General features: G+C 41.9%; 1 protein-coding gene across 3 annotated transcripts in view; it reads left to right on the top strand.

Annotated features, from left to right (window-relative positions):
- Nucleotides 1-19,602, top strand: part of WAC (WW domain containing adaptor with coiled-coil) — a 126,145-nt gene extending 106,543 nt beyond the window's left edge. For 2 of the 3 annotated variants that reach the window (XM_050939082.1, XM_050939084.1), the window contains 4 exons: nucleotides 564-682; nucleotides 6,891-7,077; nucleotides 9,465-9,592; nucleotides 18,426-19,602. In XM_050939082.1, the coding sequence (XP_050795039.1) occupies nucleotides 564-682; nucleotides 6,891-7,077; nucleotides 9,465-9,592; nucleotides 18,426-18,495 (504 nt within the window). In that variant the 3' untranslated portion in view covers nucleotides 18,496-19,602. The remainder of the gene's footprint in view (nucleotides 1-563; nucleotides 683-6,890; nucleotides 7,078-9,464; nucleotides 9,593-18,425) is intronic. The other variant, XM_050939083.1, reaches the window with a different exon arrangement.
- Nucleotides 19,603-19,900: the final 298 nt, after the last annotated feature.

Raw genomic sequence — 19,900 nt, 5'->3', positions numbered from 1 at the left:
AAGAATTCTCAATGAGCTGTTAAAGGTCCCTATTTGAAAATGTAGAGAAATAAGGCATTAGAGGCAAAGGCCTGACATACATTTAAAAAATTGAATCATAGCATTCACAGTGAATAACACCTCTTCAGTGTGAAGTGTATAGCGTAGTACAACAGAGTTAGTGTTAGAAGCAATGTTGGTGCTTTGGAGGAAATGGATAGTTGATGTTTGATTGCAACTTTTAGTTATTAAAAATTGGAAGTTTGAGTGATGTCAAATTTATCTAAAGAAATTGGTGCCTGTGGTGGTGGGGTATTGAAGAAAATAGCAGATGGCTTTTAACCAAGTTAAATTTTAAAGAAATGCCCATTGCATAAAATAAAAGTGCTGTAAATGTAGAGCCAGTAAAGAAATAGGATTTATTTGACCTTACTATGAAACTTAAAGTACTGGATGGGCAAGATACCAGGCTAGAGACATCATTGATCTGATTGTACCTGGTAATTCCCATGTTTGTTTCTTTAGTTCATATGTTTGAGATTTATGATGCATAGGAAATCTGACCCAAGTTTTGAATATTGCAGGTAACTACTCCAGGTGTAAAGCAAGGACCAGCTTCACAGTCAGCACCTCAGCAGCCAGTAGTAGCTGACAAGCAGACAGGCCATGAGCCTGCCTCTCCTCGAAGTCTTCAGCGCTCAAGGCAAGTTGAAATATTTGTTTATGTTGCTTTGTTGCTGTTACTCTGGATAAAACGTACATTGTATTCTGTGCAATTAGTGAGCTTGGTTTTTGGTATGCTTATGATCAGTGTAAGCATATTAATTAACTCTGCTATTGCTGTAAGGGCACAGCTACATAACTTGTTTGATTTTTACCCCTTTCTGTTTGGCTCCACAGATCTCCACTTTACGAATTATGTGTCCTGCCAGGTGAACCACAGAACCATTAGCAGCAGCAAAATTGAGGAGTGTACATTAATGATTCTGGTTCATCATTCTGGAATTGAGAATACAAAGGATCCCACCCTCTAAACATGCTTCATTTCGTCTTCATCTGTCAGTGCAGTTACAGAACCAAATGTTGTTCTCTGCACATGACTAGTTGTTAGCTTTAGAAATTTGTGGTTTCTTGTTTTGGTATTCATTTTAAGTGAGTTGACAGCTTCTGTTCACTGACTTTGTTGCTTTAATGATATGCATTAAGAGCAAAACAAGCTTCACAAAATGCTCTTCTCTGCCCAAATTATTTTTCACCAACATCCAGACCCTGTCTGACATGTTTGCTTGGTGTGTGTATATACGCATTCAGCCTGTGATTGTAAGGCATATGGGGTGTTTGCATCTTGCATCAAGCTTTCCTTTTGGAGAAAGACTTGGAGTCAGAGGATCTATGAGAGAGTTCCATGTAAGACATTTTCTGCTTTTGAGCATGTCTGATCCAAAGTTTGACATCTGAAATCAAGAACTTGTCTTAGGAGCCATCTGGAGTGGAGTCAAGGTCTTCAGGGTCTTAAGATCCAATGACTTCAGATCCGTCTCCAGGAAGGAGAGCAGCTGAATTCTTTAAGGCTAGAATCTGCCAGCTTCTGAAAAGCCATGGCAGAGGCACTCTAGGTCAACAAAAAACTAGGTTTTTTAGAAGTTGGATTAGGGTGTCTGATCTGAAAGTTGATTCTGATTGTATCTTTGTGTAGGTGACATCCTTAAATCCTTGGGATGCTGAATGAGGATAGGGATCTTCTTGGATCTGAAATGGTCAGATCCTTAGTCTGCATTGGTGGGAGCTTTGGGACTGCTTTCTCACCAAAGGCCCTCTTTGAAGTCTTTATGTTATTAATGGACTTGGATTCTTCCTGTGTTCCACTCCTATCACTTTCAGATCTCTGGCTTCTTTATTTCCCAGAGCTGTCACCAGAGATAAACTTCTCTGGAAACTATATCCATCAAGGTCAATTTTGTAAGGAAAGAGAAGTGAGTCAGGAGCTCCTGGTCCTTCAGCACCAGCTGATTTACTGAAGCTTTTCAGTCTGTTCCTTTTGCTGGTTACTGGCTTTCAGCGCCACTCAGGATGTCATTTGTTTCAAAATAATAGAAGTATATCTTATGGGTAATGTACGTGTTACGGCAGCACTTCCCAATTTATTTACAGGTATGAGCTCACTTTAATGTAGTATTTCCTCCTCAGATAACATGGAGGACACCATGTTTTGAAGAGCAAAATGGTGTCCTCCATTCATCATGAACTGGCATGCACTGTACATGTGAGGTCATGCTGTGCGGTGCAAAATGGCATCCTCCATACACTACGCATCTCTGTGACCCCACTTGGGGTCACACCTGACATTTGGGAACAGCTGCCAAAGAGGTTTAGTCTCTGTGGACTCCAGCTCTTTTTCAGCTTCTAGTTCTCTTGGAAGCACTTCAGCTAAAAATATAGGAGTGCAAGTATTCCTGTGGTCAGAAGAAGTCTCTGTAATGAAATGCATTTTATTCCACCCAGTGGAGAATTCAGAGTAACTGGACTAATTTGTAAGTATCTTTACCCAGCACTGTTGTCAGACGACTTCTCATGGCTGTGCAGCGCTTCAGTGTGGCAACATATTTGAGCAGATATGAGGATTTGTCATTCCCTTATACAAGAAAATTCTGTGGAAATGTTGCTTTCAGAACTGGGACTCTTATCGTTTACATCATGCAGTGGTGAAGACAACCTGAATTTCAATGAGGTCAGGCCAACAAGAGCAGTCCCTTAAATTCAGTGACCTAAGTTGATTCTTGCCAGATGGGGGTCATCTAGACATGGACTTTTTGATACAGACCTGTGAGAAACGACTTCTCTCTAGAGCAGACAGGGTCCTGAACTGTGCAATATTTCTTTTACACTGTAGAGTAAAGGACTCTTGTATGCCTTTACTTCCTCTGTTACCAAAGGTTCTGCTGCAGGGCAGAGCTGAAGTGCTTTTGATCTTTGCCCTGGGCTTTGGCTTGTCTTTGGAATTTACTGTTGGAGAGAGAGGAACTGACGGATGGCAATGGGTGTATAGACTGTCCCAGAGAGCAGCATCCAGTGATTTTGTGTACACCCCTGAATAGATTTACTACTTTGAATGGTTCTGTGGCTCATGTTCAAGGGCACATGACTCCGAAGTGTGGCTCTGCATAGGCAGTATATTCTGGGAACTATAGTAACTGGGAACTTTTTCTTTCTTTCCCCACTGAATTTTTAATGGAACTTGAAATTTAACATTACTATATCGTATGCATGTATGTTTGCTCAGTTCATAGTTACATAGCTTCTTATACCGAAAATACCCTTTTTTTTTTTTTTTTTTTTAGTATTTTCAGTTATGCAGATACTGCTGTGAATATTAATGAATCGCTGTGTGCCCTTGCAAAACAATGAGTTAACTACCACTGTTGCCAGTAAATTAAAACAATATGGTTAGTTGTAAGCCAGAGAACTTTCTCAAATCCAACCATTCTAAAAGTTCAGTAGTTAGATTTTGACGTAAAAATATTGAGCATCCTTGTGTTTCCCTAATACTTTAGGAGTCCATGATGCCTGACAGGTAAAGTGAAAACCTAAGTAGTTACTGGAACCTAGGAACTTTATAATCTAAACTGAGAACAATTGATCAGTTATAACTGCATTTTAATTTTTCAGGGTTTAGAATGATTCATAATTATATTTTCCTGTAATAGTCTGCATCTAAACCAGTTTGTTTCTTTTAGAATTAAAACTTAGAAATTATCTTAAAATAGTTTAAATATCTTAGGATACATTTAGGCTATTCTTTGGCTAATTTTGATTTATAAAACTTAAAAAAAATGTTTTAGAGGTGTTTATGCCATTTGTTTTTTATTGGTCATGATGCTATGAAGGAAATAAGTCACATTGATGTAATAGAACAGCAGGAGTGGACTATTCTTAAAAGAAAAATATGGGAAGAATTCTATTTAACCTACAATAACGATCTGCACTTGCTAGAAAAAACTGAGGCAAAACAGGCTTTTTTCTATTCTTGATTTCTGTTTACTACGCAGAAAGCATTTTCCAGAATTAAGCACTTCACTTATGCTGTATCTATGCATTTCTTTTTATGGCAGGAATACTGAAGAAAAAAGATTATTCCAAAAATGACCTTCCTCAAGTGTTTGATTAATTTAAAAAGTAAAATCAATATTTAAACATGCTTCCCTCATAATACCTTACTAAATAATTTCAAGATTAAAATATGGTAAAGAATAGTAGCTTAAATGTTGGTAACGCTTTAAATTTAAACTTTGTATTTATATATTCAAGGAAACAGTAATGAATTCCATGCAAAAACAAGTGAACATAAAACATACTTTCTGAATGTCAAGTAGGCTTCCCGTTTATGCAAGCATATGTGACCTAATGCAAGTCTTTCTGTAAACTATGATTCCAGAGAGGCTTTGAGAGTAATTGATATTTCTAATTATGGAGGCATTGATTTTGGTTCCTTGGTTAAGGTTGCATTAGGATTTTCCTTTTAATGGTACCTTTGCAATTTTCTAATTCTGTTCTGGCCTAAAAAAAAATTATACATTTTACATAGCATGTTTATATTTTCCTAAGGTACTTTAGGTATGGAAAGTTACGGAGTTAAATTAGGGTTTCAAAACATCCTTTTCCTCAGATTTTGAGACAGTTTTTCCTTTTTTTGTTTGTTGTGCGGGTGGAGACACTAACTTGGTTTACCGTGGTGGCCAAAACCCTTATTTATTTATTTTTTAAACGTAATAATTAGGAAAGCCAATGCCTATAAAAAGTAGAGGTAAGAGAGTAGCAATTATTTTGAAAAGTTTCAGAGTGGTAGCTGTGTTAGTTTGTGTCAGCAAAAATAACGAGGAGTTCTTGTGGCACCTTAGACTAACAAATTTATTTGGGCATAAGCTTTCGTGGGCTAAAACCCACTTCATCGGATGCATGCAGTAGAAAATACAGTAGGAAGATATATACACAGAGAACATGAAAAAATGGGTGTTGCCATACCAACTCTAACAAGACTAATCAATTAAGGTGGACTATTATCAGCAGGAGAAAAAAATGTTTGTAGTGATAATCAGGATGGCCCATTTCAAACAGTTAACAAGAAGGTGCGAGTAACCGTAGGGGAAAAATTAACATGAGGAAATGTCTGTAATTGAATGACCAGGGAGATTGAAGTGTTCTCTGACTGATTATGCGCAAAAGAATAAATAGACCCAAATCAGACATCAAGAATTATAACATTCAAAAACCAGTCGGAGAACATATCAGCCTCCCTGGTCACTCAATTACAGACCTAAAAGTCGCAATTCTACAACCAAAAAACTTCAAAAACAGACTCCAACAAGAAACTGCAGAACTGGAATTAATTTGCAAACTGGACACCATTAAATTAGGCTTGAATAAAGACTGGGAGTGGATGGTTCATTACACAAAGTAAAAACTATTTACCCATGCTAATTTTTCCCCTACTAAAAGGAATAGAGGAGTGTCAACTATACTAGGACGCTGAAAGCTAATATCAGTCTTTCCAAGATAGTAGATGCAGCCTCTTTTCTAAAGTACCATAAGTATTCATGGTGTCCTACAAAAAAGAAGAGAATTTCTTGATCAGAAGTGCTTACCTGGGTTCTAAGGTTTGTGGAACTTCTTATTCATCCCCAGTGTCCTTATGTTGGAGTTTCTGGCCTCAAGGAGTGATTTAGCTTTGCTCAGGGTCTCTTGATAGCTCACTGGGCAGCCATATGTTGAATCTTGGTCTCAGAGCAATAAACAAAGGTGACTGAGTACCTAATGGTGACCATGTTCATCAGGACTCCCACGTTTTGTTGAATGATCATGTCTTACATTACATCTTGGATTGTTTTGAAGCTCTTTATTAACCTATTGTGACAAAGTTCCTCCTCTACCTTGGTGGGTCCTGCGCTTATTGGCAGATTTGCTACCTCAATGATCTTCCCTACAGTCTGAGTCAACTCCTCCTGTGTCTGATCAGGAGTTGGGAGATTTGGGGGGAACCTGGGCCCGCCTTCTACTCGGGGTTCCAGCCCAGGGCCCTGTGGATTGCAGCTGTCTATAGTGCCTCCTGCAACAGCTGCATGAGAGCTACAACTCCCTGGGCTACTTCCCCATGGCCTGTTCCAAACACCTTCTTTATCCTCACCACAGGACCTTCCTCCTGGTGTCTCATAATGCTTGTACTCCTTAGTCCTCCAGCAGCACACCCTCTCACTCTCAGCTCCTCATGCCTCTTGCTCCCAGCTCCTCACACGCACTTCCTCTCCTCTGGCTCCCTCTGGCCTGACTGGAGTGAGCTCCTTTTTAAATCCAGGAGCCTTGATTAGCCTGCCTTGATTGGCTGCAGGTGTTCTGATCAGCCTGTCTGCCTTAATTGGTTCTAGCAGATTCCTGATTACTCTAGTGCAGCCCCTGCTCTGTTCACTCAGGGAACAGAAAACTACTCATCCTTTGACCAGTATATTTGCCCTCTACCAGACTCCTGTACCCCACTGGTTTGGGTCTGTCACAATATATAGGTAAAAAGTGTGCATATACACACTCCATTCACCCCTGAAATGCAGCCACATCTAGGGTGGCACACGGATGTCTAAAACAACTAACAATGAAATAGTTTAGGACAAGAAGAAAAGAATAATGTGCCAGTAGAAATGTAAGAAAAATGTAATTATCAGAACATAACAAGGGCACAAAGACCATACTCTTGTGAAAAGTGCCATAGGACTTATTGATCACAAGTGGTTAGAGTATCAGTTTTGATTATCTTATAATGCAGGATGTGGCTGGATGCTGTGAAGTTTGTAGAAATTTAACTCATTTGCCAGATTTATAAACATTTTGAAAGCTTGTGCTTTTTAATCTTTGTTTCCTTCTTCCAGTAGTCAGAGAAGTCCATCACCAGCTCCAAATCATACCTCTAGCACTAGTGCATCAAATTCAGCAACTACACCACAGAATGCATCTGTTCGGCCTACATGTTCATTAACACCTACACTAGCAGCACATTTCAATGAAAATCTTATAAAACATGTTCAAGGCTGGCCTGCAGATCATGCAGAAAAGCAGGTGGGTACACATTTAGATTATGTTGAAAATGTAGACCTTCCTGTGAAGGTACTAAGAAGTCTCTCTTAACACCATAGCATTTTATTACTTTGAATGTGTCTGTTAGCAAAATTACTATCATGCAGTGATTTAGCTGTTCAGATAAAAAGGTCCTGTGGAACAGGTACAGTTGTGGTTGTTATGAAAGCTAGTGACTTTTCAAGCCCTGGGTAACATCAAAATTCATTTTTATTTGGTAGGACTATTAAGTTTATATTTGAGCTTTGAAAATGTTTCAAAATTGTTTCTGCACATGGCTGCATTGATAATGCAGTTGTAATAGAGCAAAACCAGGCTATAGGAGAAACCTTGATAAACTTGCACATTTTGACCATTGGGATGCCATATGTGGAAACTCAACTTCTTCTTCGAGTGATTGCTCATATCCATTCCAGGTAGATGTACGCGCCGCGCGTGCACGTTTGCCGGAAACTTTTTACCCTAGCAACTCCAGTGGGCCGGCAGGTCGCCCCCTAGAGTGGCGCCACTATGGCACTAGATATATACCCCTGCCGGCCCGCCCGCTCCTCAGTTCCTTCTTACCGCCGTGTCGGTTGCCGGAACTGTGGAGTGCGGCTTGCTGTCCTCCACGTACCTAGCTCTCCTGTACTTTGTTCATAGTCATAGTTGTGAGCTTTGAAAATGTTTCAAAATTGTTTCTGCACATGGCTGCATTGATAATGCAGTTGTAATAGAGCAAAACCAGGCTATAGGAGAAACCTTGATAAACTTGCACATTTCGACCATTGGGATGCCATATGTGGAAACTCAACTTTCAAACATAAAAACTTGCATCTAAATTTCTGCTATCCTCATGGTTTTTCCCCTTTCTACCACTTCATTGCTCTCATAACAGTTCAGGTATAGCTGTGAGACAATAGAGTGCTTGTGCTGTTTCGGGCTACTGTCAATCTATTTATTTGCATTACTTCTATATCTATATCTATATCTATATATATAAAAAATATGCCTATCCACGTTGTTAAATTGGAGTTATGGTTGGGTGTATCAGTATCTTAAGGTTTAAAAAATAATTATCCCAAAATTAAGCATTGTGAATCCAGCAAAAAAAAATCTGAATTTTTTATTCTTAAAAGAAATCAAACATACTAAGAAATGGAAATACACAGTTAAGGTTAAGGTTATTTGGGTGTCCTGCCCTGTAGTTACACCATGAGAAGAAGATTCGGGGGTGGGGAAGTTTAAAAATCAGTTTAATCTAATCTGGGGCTACGAACACTAATATGCCTTAATCTTAAATTATTTTATGGTGTCACTACAGGACAGAGTTATAGCTGTTGGGTTACCTCAAGCTGTGTGCATTTTGTTACCATTTAAAAAACGAACAGACCTTTCCCTTCCTGATGATTACCTCCTTGTAATATTTACCGGGCATTGTCTCCAATCTTATTTGATCAACTGATACATGCTTTATTTTAACCTTCCACAGTTGATATTCCTTCCAACTCCCTTTTCTTTTCTATGAGTCCTTCAGTTAGTCCACATTTTTCTGGTATCAAGGTCTCAGAAACTATAGTAGTGTATCTCCAATTGGAAAAGTTCTTGTCTCCTTCATCTCATGTGTTGTCTACGATTGTACTTTTTCTGTCTGACCATAATGCATATGCAAATTCAGATATACACTGGTTGTCATGTTTTGCCCAACAGCTCATTCAGTGCTGCTACTTTTAAAATAACTCTCTTCTATCACATCTTTGTTTCAGATAATTTTTTCAGTTTGGACATTCCATATTTCTAGTGTATCTAGAGCCATTTCTACTTCACTGATGTTCATGAAATCTCCCAGTGTAATACTGTCTAAGCATAAATGATATGCTGTTTATCGCTTCAGTATCAGTAATAAAGAAATTGAAATTAAATAGATTGAACTCTAGGTGATAAGATATTCCATTTGTCACTATTTTGTCATTACCATTTCAGCTGACTTTCGTTTCATGTGACAATGTCATTTCCAGGCTGGTTTAAAATTTATTTAGAAAGAAAAGCTGTTCAAAGACTATCTAGGATGCTATATCAAATTAGATACGTTACATCCTTTACATTCCCTTTGTCCATTACATTTGTAATTTAATTCTACAGTGATCAAGTTTGTCTGGCACAAAAATGATCCATATTAGGTTTTTATATTAAGATTGCAGAATAGAATTTAACGTTTTCTTATGATTTAGTTTTCATGTTTAAATTTGAATGTGCCTTGCTGTATAAACCCTATAATTCCTTTTTAATCAAGAGTCCAATTTCCTTGAATTATGTGCATTTGCTTCTAGTGAGTGATCCAAAATCGCAGCGCTAACTTTGAATTAATTTTTTTTATTTAACTCCTGTAGGCATCAAGATTACGTGAGGAAGCCCATAATATGGGAAGTGTTCATATGTCAGAAATTTGTACTGAATTAAAAAATTTAAGATCTTTAGTTCGAGTATGTGAAATTCAAGCAACATTGCGTGAGCAAAGGTGAGAATTTGTTTGGCCATTTATCTTCAGATTATTTCTAAATTGCTCATTCTGGTGTCCTATTTTGGATGAGCTTGATTTACTGACAACTTAAGTTTTAGCATATTTGTCTTTTTCAAGTATAAAAGCTATATCTTTGAGTGCTTGCGCATGTTGATTCTGTTCTAGGTGTGCGCACACCCATGGGCACAGTCATTGGGAGATTTTTGCCTTAGCGGTATCCATAGGGCCGACTATGGTACCCCTTTGAGTGCCGCACTCATGCATCTGTATATTAGGCTCTGTCGGCCCTATGCACGCTCAGTTACTTCTTACTGCCCATGTTGGTTAGTCGGAGTACCTTTCCTTGCATAGCAAGGGCTAGCAAGTTTGTCTCTTGTGACTTCGAGCCTTAGGGCCTTGTAGTTGTTAAGAGTAGTTAGAAGTCAGAGTCCCAGCAGGGCTGCCTCAGGTGGCGCATGCCCAGTTCTCCGGGGTTTAAGCCCTGCGCGGACTGTAACAGGCCTATGCCTGTAAGTGAACCCCACAGCAGAAGCCTCAAGTGTTAGAGGGAATCACATGCAAAGGACAAGTATCATATTTGTGTAAATTTTTGACCCAGGACTCAGAAAGAGCAGGATATTAATTTGTGGGCTCTCCTCATGGAGGCTGCCCTTCGTCCAACTTCTGAGCCATCCCGCCAAGACTCACCTAGTACCTTGGCCTTGCACCCCCGGTATCAGTGCCCAGAAAGAAAACAGCTCCCTGGCACCGGGCAAGAAAGACCACGGGGCATTGGACAAAGGACGGAGTTCAGGCCATCGTGCCACTCTGGAGCCAAGTGGATGTGCCTTCCCAGTCGTGGCCTTTAGACCCTTAAAGGATCCACCACCGACTCCCAGGAGCCGTAGGAGACCTAAACTTCTGATGGTATTGACTATTTCCCAAGCTCTCCTAGCACTGAGAGAACAGAGGCTGCCACCAGCACCGTGCATGCCGCAGGAATCAGCAAAGGCTCCCTGTGAGGACAAGCCAGACGCTAAGACCCTTCGGGCAGTAGAGCACTGCCGATCTCCCGAGACAAGGCAGCGCTCTCCATCTGTGTGTCGCAGATCTCTGGCATTGCAGCCCAGATCCTCTGTGGCTCATCCTTGGTTACCGGCATCACTGTCGCGGTCTCCATCTCAACACGGATTGCCTTGGGGAAGGTGCTGATCTCCGTAGTACCAGTACCATTTGCCCTCCCGCCAGTCATCCTCTCAGTGCAGATCTTGGTTGCCTGCCCTGTGGGATCACTCCTCGGTCCCTCTTGCTCCGGCACCGATCATCCCACTCCAAACACTGGACTCCAGCAGCAATGGTCTGCAGACAAATTTGGGCGTCGATGGCTTCACCATGGTCACCGGAAGGGGATTCCTTTGACATGGAAGGGAAGGTCAACCCCTTGCCAAGACCCCACCGGCACAATTGGGCACCTGAGGTCGTGTTGACTTATATGGCGCCGCCTTGGCAGCGCGGCCATTGGCCAGCACAGTGGCTTTATTGGAGTGCGTGGGTCATGTCGGTGATGACAATGCCACCTTTGCACTGCTCATCTGCTGCCATCTCAGAGCAACAGCTGGCGGCACCAGGCTCCGTGCATGAGAGCTGCTAGGAGGTTGGGATAGAGGAGACAGCGCCCACTTCCAAAAAAAAAAAAAAAAAAAACCCTTCCCCACAGGGGCACAGGGGATGATGTCCCAGAGCCTCCCCCAGCAGTACAGTTGTTGTCCTCATTCCCAGAGGAGGCAGTTGTGGGACCCTTGAGAGCCAGCCCACTGGATGATTTTAAAGAACACCGCCATTTCTAGGCCGTGTTTTGACAGGTGGCCGAGAACTTGGGCCTGGAGGTGGAGGAGATGGCTGAGCAGGTGGACACTTGGTTCAGTGTCCTTTTAGCGTATGTCCCGGCACATGTTGCACTACCAGTGCATGACGGGATCCTGAAAATTGACAAGGCCTTCTGGCAAACCTTATCGTCCATCCCTCCTATCTCCAAAAGGGCTGAAAAGAAGTACTTCATCCCAGCCAGAGGGTACAAGTACCTTTATACCAACCCATCTCCAGGCTCACTGGTTGCCAAAAAGGACAAACAGAGGCACACCTGTTCAACTCCCAAAAATAGAGGCCAAAAGACTGGACCTTTTGGGGAGAAAAATTTTTTCAACAGCCAGCCTGCAATTCCAGATAGCGAACCATCAGGCCCTCTTGGGCAAGTACAAAGTAACTTCAAGCAGTCCGTCCCTCAGGGTTTGGCCCAGGAATTTGGCACCCTGGTAGATGAGGGCACTGCAGCAGCTAGGTGCTTTCTCCTGATGGCATAGGGGACGACAGACTCGGCAGCTGGGGTGGTTGCGTTGAGGGTGGTCATGAGGTGCAGCTCTTGGCTTCAGACTTCCAGCCTGTCCCAAGTGATGCAGACCTCTGTCCAGGATTTCCTATTTGATGAGAACGGTCTCTTTTTGGAGCAGACTGATGCAAGGCTGAATGGGTTAAAGGACAACCCAGGCCACACTTTGCTTGCTGGGCATGCATACACTGCAGTCTGCATGGAAGCAGTTCCAGCCACCCGCTCCGCCAAAGCCTTGGCAGGGGTCTTCAACAAGAAGGGATAGAGACACAAGTTTTAGTCATTGCTGCCCTTGCTCCTCCTCCTCCTGACCGATGCAGCCCAGCCCAGCAAAGCATCCCAGGGGCCAGAAGCGCTCATTTTAAAGGTGTGCTCAAGAACCACACCCCAGTCAATTCCTGGGAATTCCGAGCAGGTCCCATGCACTGAGCCCGGTGCTACCAGCTGTTGCTCCGAGATGATGGATGATGAGCGGTGTGAAAGGAGCATTGTCATCACTGGCATGACCACACACTCCAATAAGGCCACTGTGTTGGTCACTGGATCCATCTTGTTCTTTCCTCAACCATCTTTATCCCTGCAGTTTGGCCTGGTTGCGGGTCACCTTGGACTAGTGGGTGCTGTACATACTATCTTGGGTCTCTATCCTGGAATTATTGGCCACTCCTCCCTTTCACCTTCCCCGCCCCTCTTCATGGACCCTTCTGATGAGCAACTCCTTGTCCAAGAGGTCAAGAATCTCCTGCACCTGGGGGAGGTCCCTTGGGACATGAAGGGAAAAGGATTTTATTCCTGCTGCTACTTCATCCAGAAAGCAAAAAGGAGACCCATTCTGGACCTGCGTCACCTCAACAGGTCTCTCAGAAAGTTGAAGTTTTGCATAGTCTCCCTGACCTACATCATCCCCTCCCTGGATCCCTCGACTTGGACACTTATTTTCATATTCCAAGGTCACAGTTGTTTCCTCTGGTTCATAGTGGGCGGATGCCATTTTCAACTCACTGTGCTGCACTTTGGCATCTCATTAGCCCTGAGGGTGTTCACAAAATGTATGGCGCCAGTGGCTGCTTTCGTGAGACATCGAGGGGTCCAAAACTTCCATATCTTGATGACTGGCTCATGAAGCGCAGGTCTCGGGAGCAAGTGCGAAGGAGCCTCAGTCTGGTGTGTTCCACCTGTCGCAACCTGAGTCTGTTAAGGTAGTTTTTTTCTCATTTATTAACGCCAGTCCAGCGAATAGAGTTCATTGGTGTGATTGTCGACTCCATGTGAGCCAGAGCCTTCCTTCCGGAAGTGCATTTTCAGGCCATGTCAAACCTGATCAACTATGTAAAGAGTCACCTGCTCACCATGGCTCACACCTGCCTGTGGTTGTTGGGCCACGTGGCTGCGTGTACATACGTGGTCAGCCACCCTCGGCTCCATCTCCAGCCTCTGCAAGTGTGACTGGCGTTGGTCTACATCCCCAACAGGCACGTCCTAGACTAGGTGGTCAGGGTGCTTGATCACATTAGGTTGTCCCTGGATTGATGGTTGGACCCCGGGTCAGTGTTGGGGGGGAGTTCCCTTCATATCCCCATCACTGACTCTGGTCTTCAATGATTTGGACCTGGGCTGGGGAGCCAACTTGGGCGAGCTAAGCACCCAGGGTCGCTGATTGTGGGACGATCAGACCCTCCACATCAATGTCAGGGAGCTCAGCAATTCGCCTGGCCTGCAGGCTTTCTTGCCCCACTGAACGGCAAGGTGGTACGGATCCTGATGGACAATACAGCTGAGATGTATTGCATCAACAGGCAGAGCGGTGCCAGATCTTCGGCACTTTGTCAAGATCTCCGCCTTCAGGGTTTTTGTGTGCGAAGTGCCATTCATCTGAGAGCTGCGCACCTGCCTGAAACCAGGAATGTCCTGGCGGATCACCTCAGCAGGCCTTTCTCGTCTAGCCACAAGTGGTCGCTCCATCCGGAGGTGGTCAGCATAATCTTCCATAGGTGGGGGACTCCCCATGTGGACCTCTTTGCATCCAGACAGAACTGAAAATGTCACATGTTCGGTTTGATCCAGTGGGGGATGAACAGTGGCTCCCTGTCAGACGCCTTTCTCATTCTATGGTCGGGGTGCTGATGTATACCTTCCCACTAGTGCTGTTGATTCACAGGGTCCTTGTGAAGATCAAACAAGACAGGGCAAGAATTATCCTAATAGCCCCTACATGGCCTTGCCAGCACTAGTTTGGCGTGTTGCTGAGCCTTTCAGTAGCCAACCTGCTGCAGCTGCCCCTCTGACCAGATCTGCTCTCCCAGAACCACAGCAGCCTTTTGCACCTGAACCTGGCAGTGCAGCACTTGACAGCTTGGCTATTGTATGGCTAAGCATGGATGAACATGCATGCTCAGCCCATGTTCAGCAGTTCTTGCTGGGTAGCAGGAAACCCTCCACCAGAGCAACTTACCTGGCCAAATGGAAAAGGTTCATGTGCTGTGCCTTGGAACGGCCTATCCGGGCTGAGCAGAAACTGCTGCAGGAGATCCTGGATTATCTGCTGCACCTCAAACTCCAAGGTTTGTCCATCATCAATCAAGGTTACACCTGGCCACTATCTTGGCTTTCCATCCTCCATTCCAAGTTAGGTCGATCTTCTCTCATGACATGACAACACAGTTTTTGAAAGGTCTGGAGCATCTCTACCTGTGTGCCTGGGATCCTGTCCCTCCCCGGGATCTGAATCTCATGCTGTCGAGACTCATGGAACCTCCCTTTGAGCCTCTGGCTTCCTGCTCTCTCCTGGAAGGTTTCGTTCCTGGTTGTGATAACGTCGGCCTGCAGGGTGTCAGAGATCAGGGCACTTACTTTAGAACCGCTTTATATGGTCTTCTGCAAGGATAAGGTCCAGTTGCGACCATACCCAGCGTTTCTGCCCAAGGTCGTTTTCCAGTTCCATATTGGCCGGAACGTATACTTACCCATCTTCTTTCCAAAGTCTCATGTCAGATAAAGAGTGCAGGTTACACACTGGATGTCAGGAGGGCGCTGGCCTTCTACATAGATTGACAAAAGCCATTCCATAAGTCAGCACAGCTGTTTGTTCTGGTGGCAAACGGAATGAAAGCTTGCCTGATGGTTTCTCAGAGAATTTCATCCTGGATCACGGCCTGGATCATTGCCTCCGCTAGCAATCGTGAGGGCACACTTGGCTAAGGCACAAGCGTCATCAGTGGCCTTCCTGGCATAGGTTCCAATCCAAGAGATCTGTAGGGCCGCTACCTGGTCATCTGTCCACACATTCGTGTCTCATTATGCACTTACCCAGCAAGCTTAGACCACGCTGGCTTTGGCAGAGCAGTGCAGAAAGCTGCAAGACTGAACTCCGAGCCGAACTCTATAGACACTGCTTGTGAGTCACCTAGAATGGAATTGACATGAGCAAGCACTCAAAGAAAAAATGATTATGTACTATTTCGTGACCGTCGTTCTTTGAGATGTTTTGCTCATGTCCATTCCATTACTCGCCCTTCTGCTCCTCTGTCGGAGTTGTTGGCAAGAAGGAACTGCGATGGCGTAGGGCCGGTGGCACCTGATATACCAACACATAAGCGCAGCACTCTAGGGGGCTCCACAGCCAGCCCTATGGATACCGCTAAGGCAAAAATCTCCAACCGTGCATGTGGGCGTGCACACACCTAGAATGGAATGGACACGAGCATCACATCTCGAAGAACAACGGTTACGAAAAGGTAGGTAATAGGTTTTTCCCTGATATACATTTTACACATTTCCCGTACAGGTGCCTCTTGACAATCTCCAATGAACAGATCAGCTGTGCAATGTCTGTACATCTTTTTATTCCATGGATAGAAAAGAAATTGTGTTCCACATGCATTAGCACGCTAGGTAAATCTGATCAGCTTACACAAATTTAGATGCTTCTACTAAAATATCTAGTATGCATAAATCACATCTGTAAATTTGGTACAGTTTATATAGTTCTACTTGATATGATTTATACGCTTGAAGTATTTATTAGGTCTTGAGGCACAGCAAGTTGGGCTGCTCTTTGATCTCATAAGCTAAATAAATTGGTTCTTGTCAATATTTAGATGAGACTTCCAAGAAGATTTCAAAATTCTTCAGTAAATACTGGTGATTTAGTATGTGACATTCTCACCTTTTGAGTAATTACTGGCTGATTGCCCTTGCATAGTGCTGAGGATACTGAGATATTAAAAATACTGTCAGGACAAGATACAAAACTGTAGGTCAATATTAGACCAGATGACACTTTTTATGATCAAGGATGTTAGTCCTGGTTTCCTGTTTAACTTCCATTTTAATTCTGATTACTAAAATTCTCCCTGCAGTTTCACTTGGATGTATTGTTTTCATTTCCTCTTCTAAACAGCTGTAGTGATGCTGTGTATTTGTTAAACAGCTGCTGTGTTCTACATCAGAAATGGCTGCATTTCAGTGGTGCAGGAAGTGATACTTGCGTACAGAATAGGTAGTTTAAGATTTTCATGATGGACAGTTTTTTCTAAATTATTTTGCATTTGATTTTAATTTAACTGGAGTAATTTCTTTAATTTTTCTTATTGTAAATGATTGTTTGGACAAACAATTTGGCTTCTCATCAATGGAATAAAACCTACAGGGATAATTTCTAGCCCATCTCTGGAGGAGTGTTTAACCCCTTCATAAGGTAACAGTAAGAAGATTTAAAGAAATTACTCAAATTAAATTAAAATCAAATGCAAAATTTAGAATAAACCCTGAACACTTTAGGATTCCATGTACATCTATAGCTGTAAGTGGCACCTTGCTGTATTGACAGTACATGTTCCTAGGAAACTTTTATAATGCTAGCTTGCCTTTATGGTCATCACAAAGGAATGGAAGAGATGGCACAGATGGCAAGTCCAGCAAAGGAAGCTTTGTGAAAGTCTGGGATCTTTCAAACTGATATATCTAATGTATATGCATTCCATAATCTCTGGGTATTTGGAGTTTTAGCCTCAGATACCGAAGAAAAACAAAATATGTAAATTACTGGTTTTGAAAAACAAATCTGTGCTTCATCACTAGGCAGAACAAGAGTTTGTCTCGTACGTTTTTTGGAGCTTCAAGACACCTTTCCATTTTGGAAGTTGTGAAGTGGCACGCTCTCAGCCAATAAACATTTCACAAGCACATCCGTTATGGTTTAAACTGCATCTCTGGTTATTTTTTACCTGCATTATAAGATATTAAGGTTCAAAGGGCAGTTGTCTTAATTGCCCTTAATTGGATAAATTTCAAAAAATGTTTTACCAAAATTCTGCTGAAATAGCATGCTTTCTCGGTATCTGTTAAAATGACTGCTGATCATGGAATATTTGTGTATAACAAGATTTCATGATGATCTTTGTACCTGCGTAATTCATTCAGTCCCATTGCACTTCAGCACCAAGTTACACAATATGCATTAGTTCTGAAAAAGTAGTGTCTAAACCGGAAGGTTCATGTAACTTGAGTTACTATTTATGTAAGTTCAGTAGGGGAAAATGCAGTTCTATAATGGGGATGCCAACAAAATTGTTAACCCTAAAAATTAAACTGTTATGAGAGCTTTCTTGTGTTGGTGCCCATAAGGATTCCATTGTTTTTAAACTGGTATTTTGCCAGACAGTAGAACACTAAATACCTTTAAAAATGTTCTGTTCTACCATGCAATGACTCTAAGAAAGTGTATGAGGTTAGAACTGCTAGAATAGGTTGCATGATGCATAAAGCCGTAAATATACTATAAATTTAACAAAATACCCTTGGCCAGATTATGTCTGGCCATTACAGCTGTACTAAAGAATGAGAGCATATGAGTAGCTCCTCCACTCTCCCAGCTTGTGGGTGAAGAGTAGGGTAGGAAGAGTCTGGCCAGTGCTTTTGGCAGTACGCTGTCCGAGAGAGGGCGTGTTTAGATGGGTGTGTTGCAATGCCCCTCACCCAGTGCATTGGCAGGGGGGCTGCCTGAGAGGGAGGTATCTGGATATGCCTTATTAAAGGGCATAGTATAATTGTAGCCTAGCACCCAGGATAGTACTCTGCCATATACAGGCATAATGCCTTTCTCTGTAGCATTCAAGTACTGAATATTGTCTTCCCTTGGACCTTAATTTAACTTACGTATATTAAGGTTAAGTGTCAAGGTATGTTAATTGTATTTAGATCCAGCATTTTATCCTTTATTAAAAAACAAAAATTTAATCTAAATACTTGAGATTTATGCAGTTACATTCTGTAGTAGCTATACTTTACCAAGGAGGATCTCTGTCTAGCAGAGTTAAAGTAATGTGAAATGAATATCTAGTTTGACTAAGGTGTCATTTAGGCATGGTTTTAACTGAAATGTTTGTGACTTATATTGAATATGAATATTAGTCTAAGAATATAATGGAAGTTCTTATACTAATCTGACTCTATTTTGTCTTGCAGGATACTATTTTTGAGGCAACAAATTAAAGAACTTGAAAAGCTAAAGAATCAGAATTCCTTCATGGTGTGAAAAGTTGTGAATAATTGCACATAGTTTTGAGTACAGGAACTGTAAAACTGGTTGCCCAGTCTTAACATTTTTGAGCTGCATTTGAGTAGACTTCGGACCATTGAGCTGGGCAAAAGAAATGACAAGGGGAAGGGGACGGGGACAGGAGGGAGTCAATTCAAGGGGAAAGAATACAAGGATGATTTGTAAAACCCTTGAAATGTAGATTTCTTGTAGATGTATTCTTCACGTTGTAAATATGTTTTGTAGAGTGAAGCCATGGGAAGCCATGTGTATCAGAGCTTAGACATCCAAAACTAATCAATGCTGAGGTGGCTAAATACCTAGCCTTTTACATGTAAACCTGTCTGCAAAATTAGCTTTCTTTTTTAGTTAATTTATCATTCAGAAATCTTGCATTTCTTAAAATTTAATGCGAGCGCCAGGCGATCTGTATGTAAGGCTGCAACAATTTGGAACAGTTTGGGTAATGTACAAAGTGTCATGAAACAACTGTTTCCACACTTGCACCGAATCAAGAGCAGTGCTTCTCCATTTCTGTTTTAAAGAGAAACATTTTTCATTTTCTGTGTTCCATTTCCCCTTGAAATCCTAAATCTGATTTATCAGTTTTTTAATGCTTCTAATTTTCTCATTTCTTAAGGCACTGTTGCTATGGCACTTTTTCTATAATCTTTTCATTCCTGTGTACAGTAGCTTAAAATTGCAGTGATTGAGCATAACCCACTGTTTGTATAAATTATTGAAACGTATTTCCATTTGCACCCTGTAAGACTGGTCTTATAGTACTGCTGGGCATGTGTGTTGAAAGTACATTACTTGCTCAAATATAAGGAAATAGCCCAATGAACATGTTAACATGGTTGTGGGAGGGGAAAGAGGAAAAAGCTAGTCAGATGTGAATTGTATCTGTTGTAATAAACATGTTAAAACAATGAAACACTGGTTTTCATTTCCTTTGGTCAGCGCATATTAGAATTTGGTCTATTTGGGGATTCTTTATCAGAACTATTCTTGTTGAACATTTTTGTACTTAATTGAAATAATTTCTCAAGGGAGGTTGTGTTTAAAAATTGTAAACAATAAATTGTGTATAAAATATTTAATTAAATATAAAATTCAACAAGGATGATTAAGACACCTCCCCAACAGTTGTCATATGTTAACTCCTGGTTTACCTGTCTTGCTATTATGACATTTCATTTCAAAGGATGTTTGTGTTGTAGCTAACTGTTCAAGTCTGGTGCTGACTGCTGTTCTTAGCCATCACAAAACGCTGAACTTGTGTAATTGGAGCAACCACTGTTCGAAAATCGTGGAAAAGCTCAGCTTTGTATATTGTTTCCTAAAGTATATTAAAAATAAAAAAAAGAAACTATTGCTACTATAAAATAAATTTGGCTTT

The sequence above is a fragment of the Gopherus flavomarginatus genome, chromosome 2 (genome assembly GCF_025201925.1).
Source record: "Gopherus flavomarginatus isolate rGopFla2 chromosome 2, rGopFla2.mat.asm, whole genome shotgun sequence".
Classification (NCBI taxonomy): domain Eukaryota; kingdom Metazoa; phylum Chordata; order Testudines; family Testudinidae; genus Gopherus; species Gopherus flavomarginatus.
Note: the sequence above shows the minus strand (reverse complement) of the source record. Positions and strands in the feature narration are given on the sequence as shown.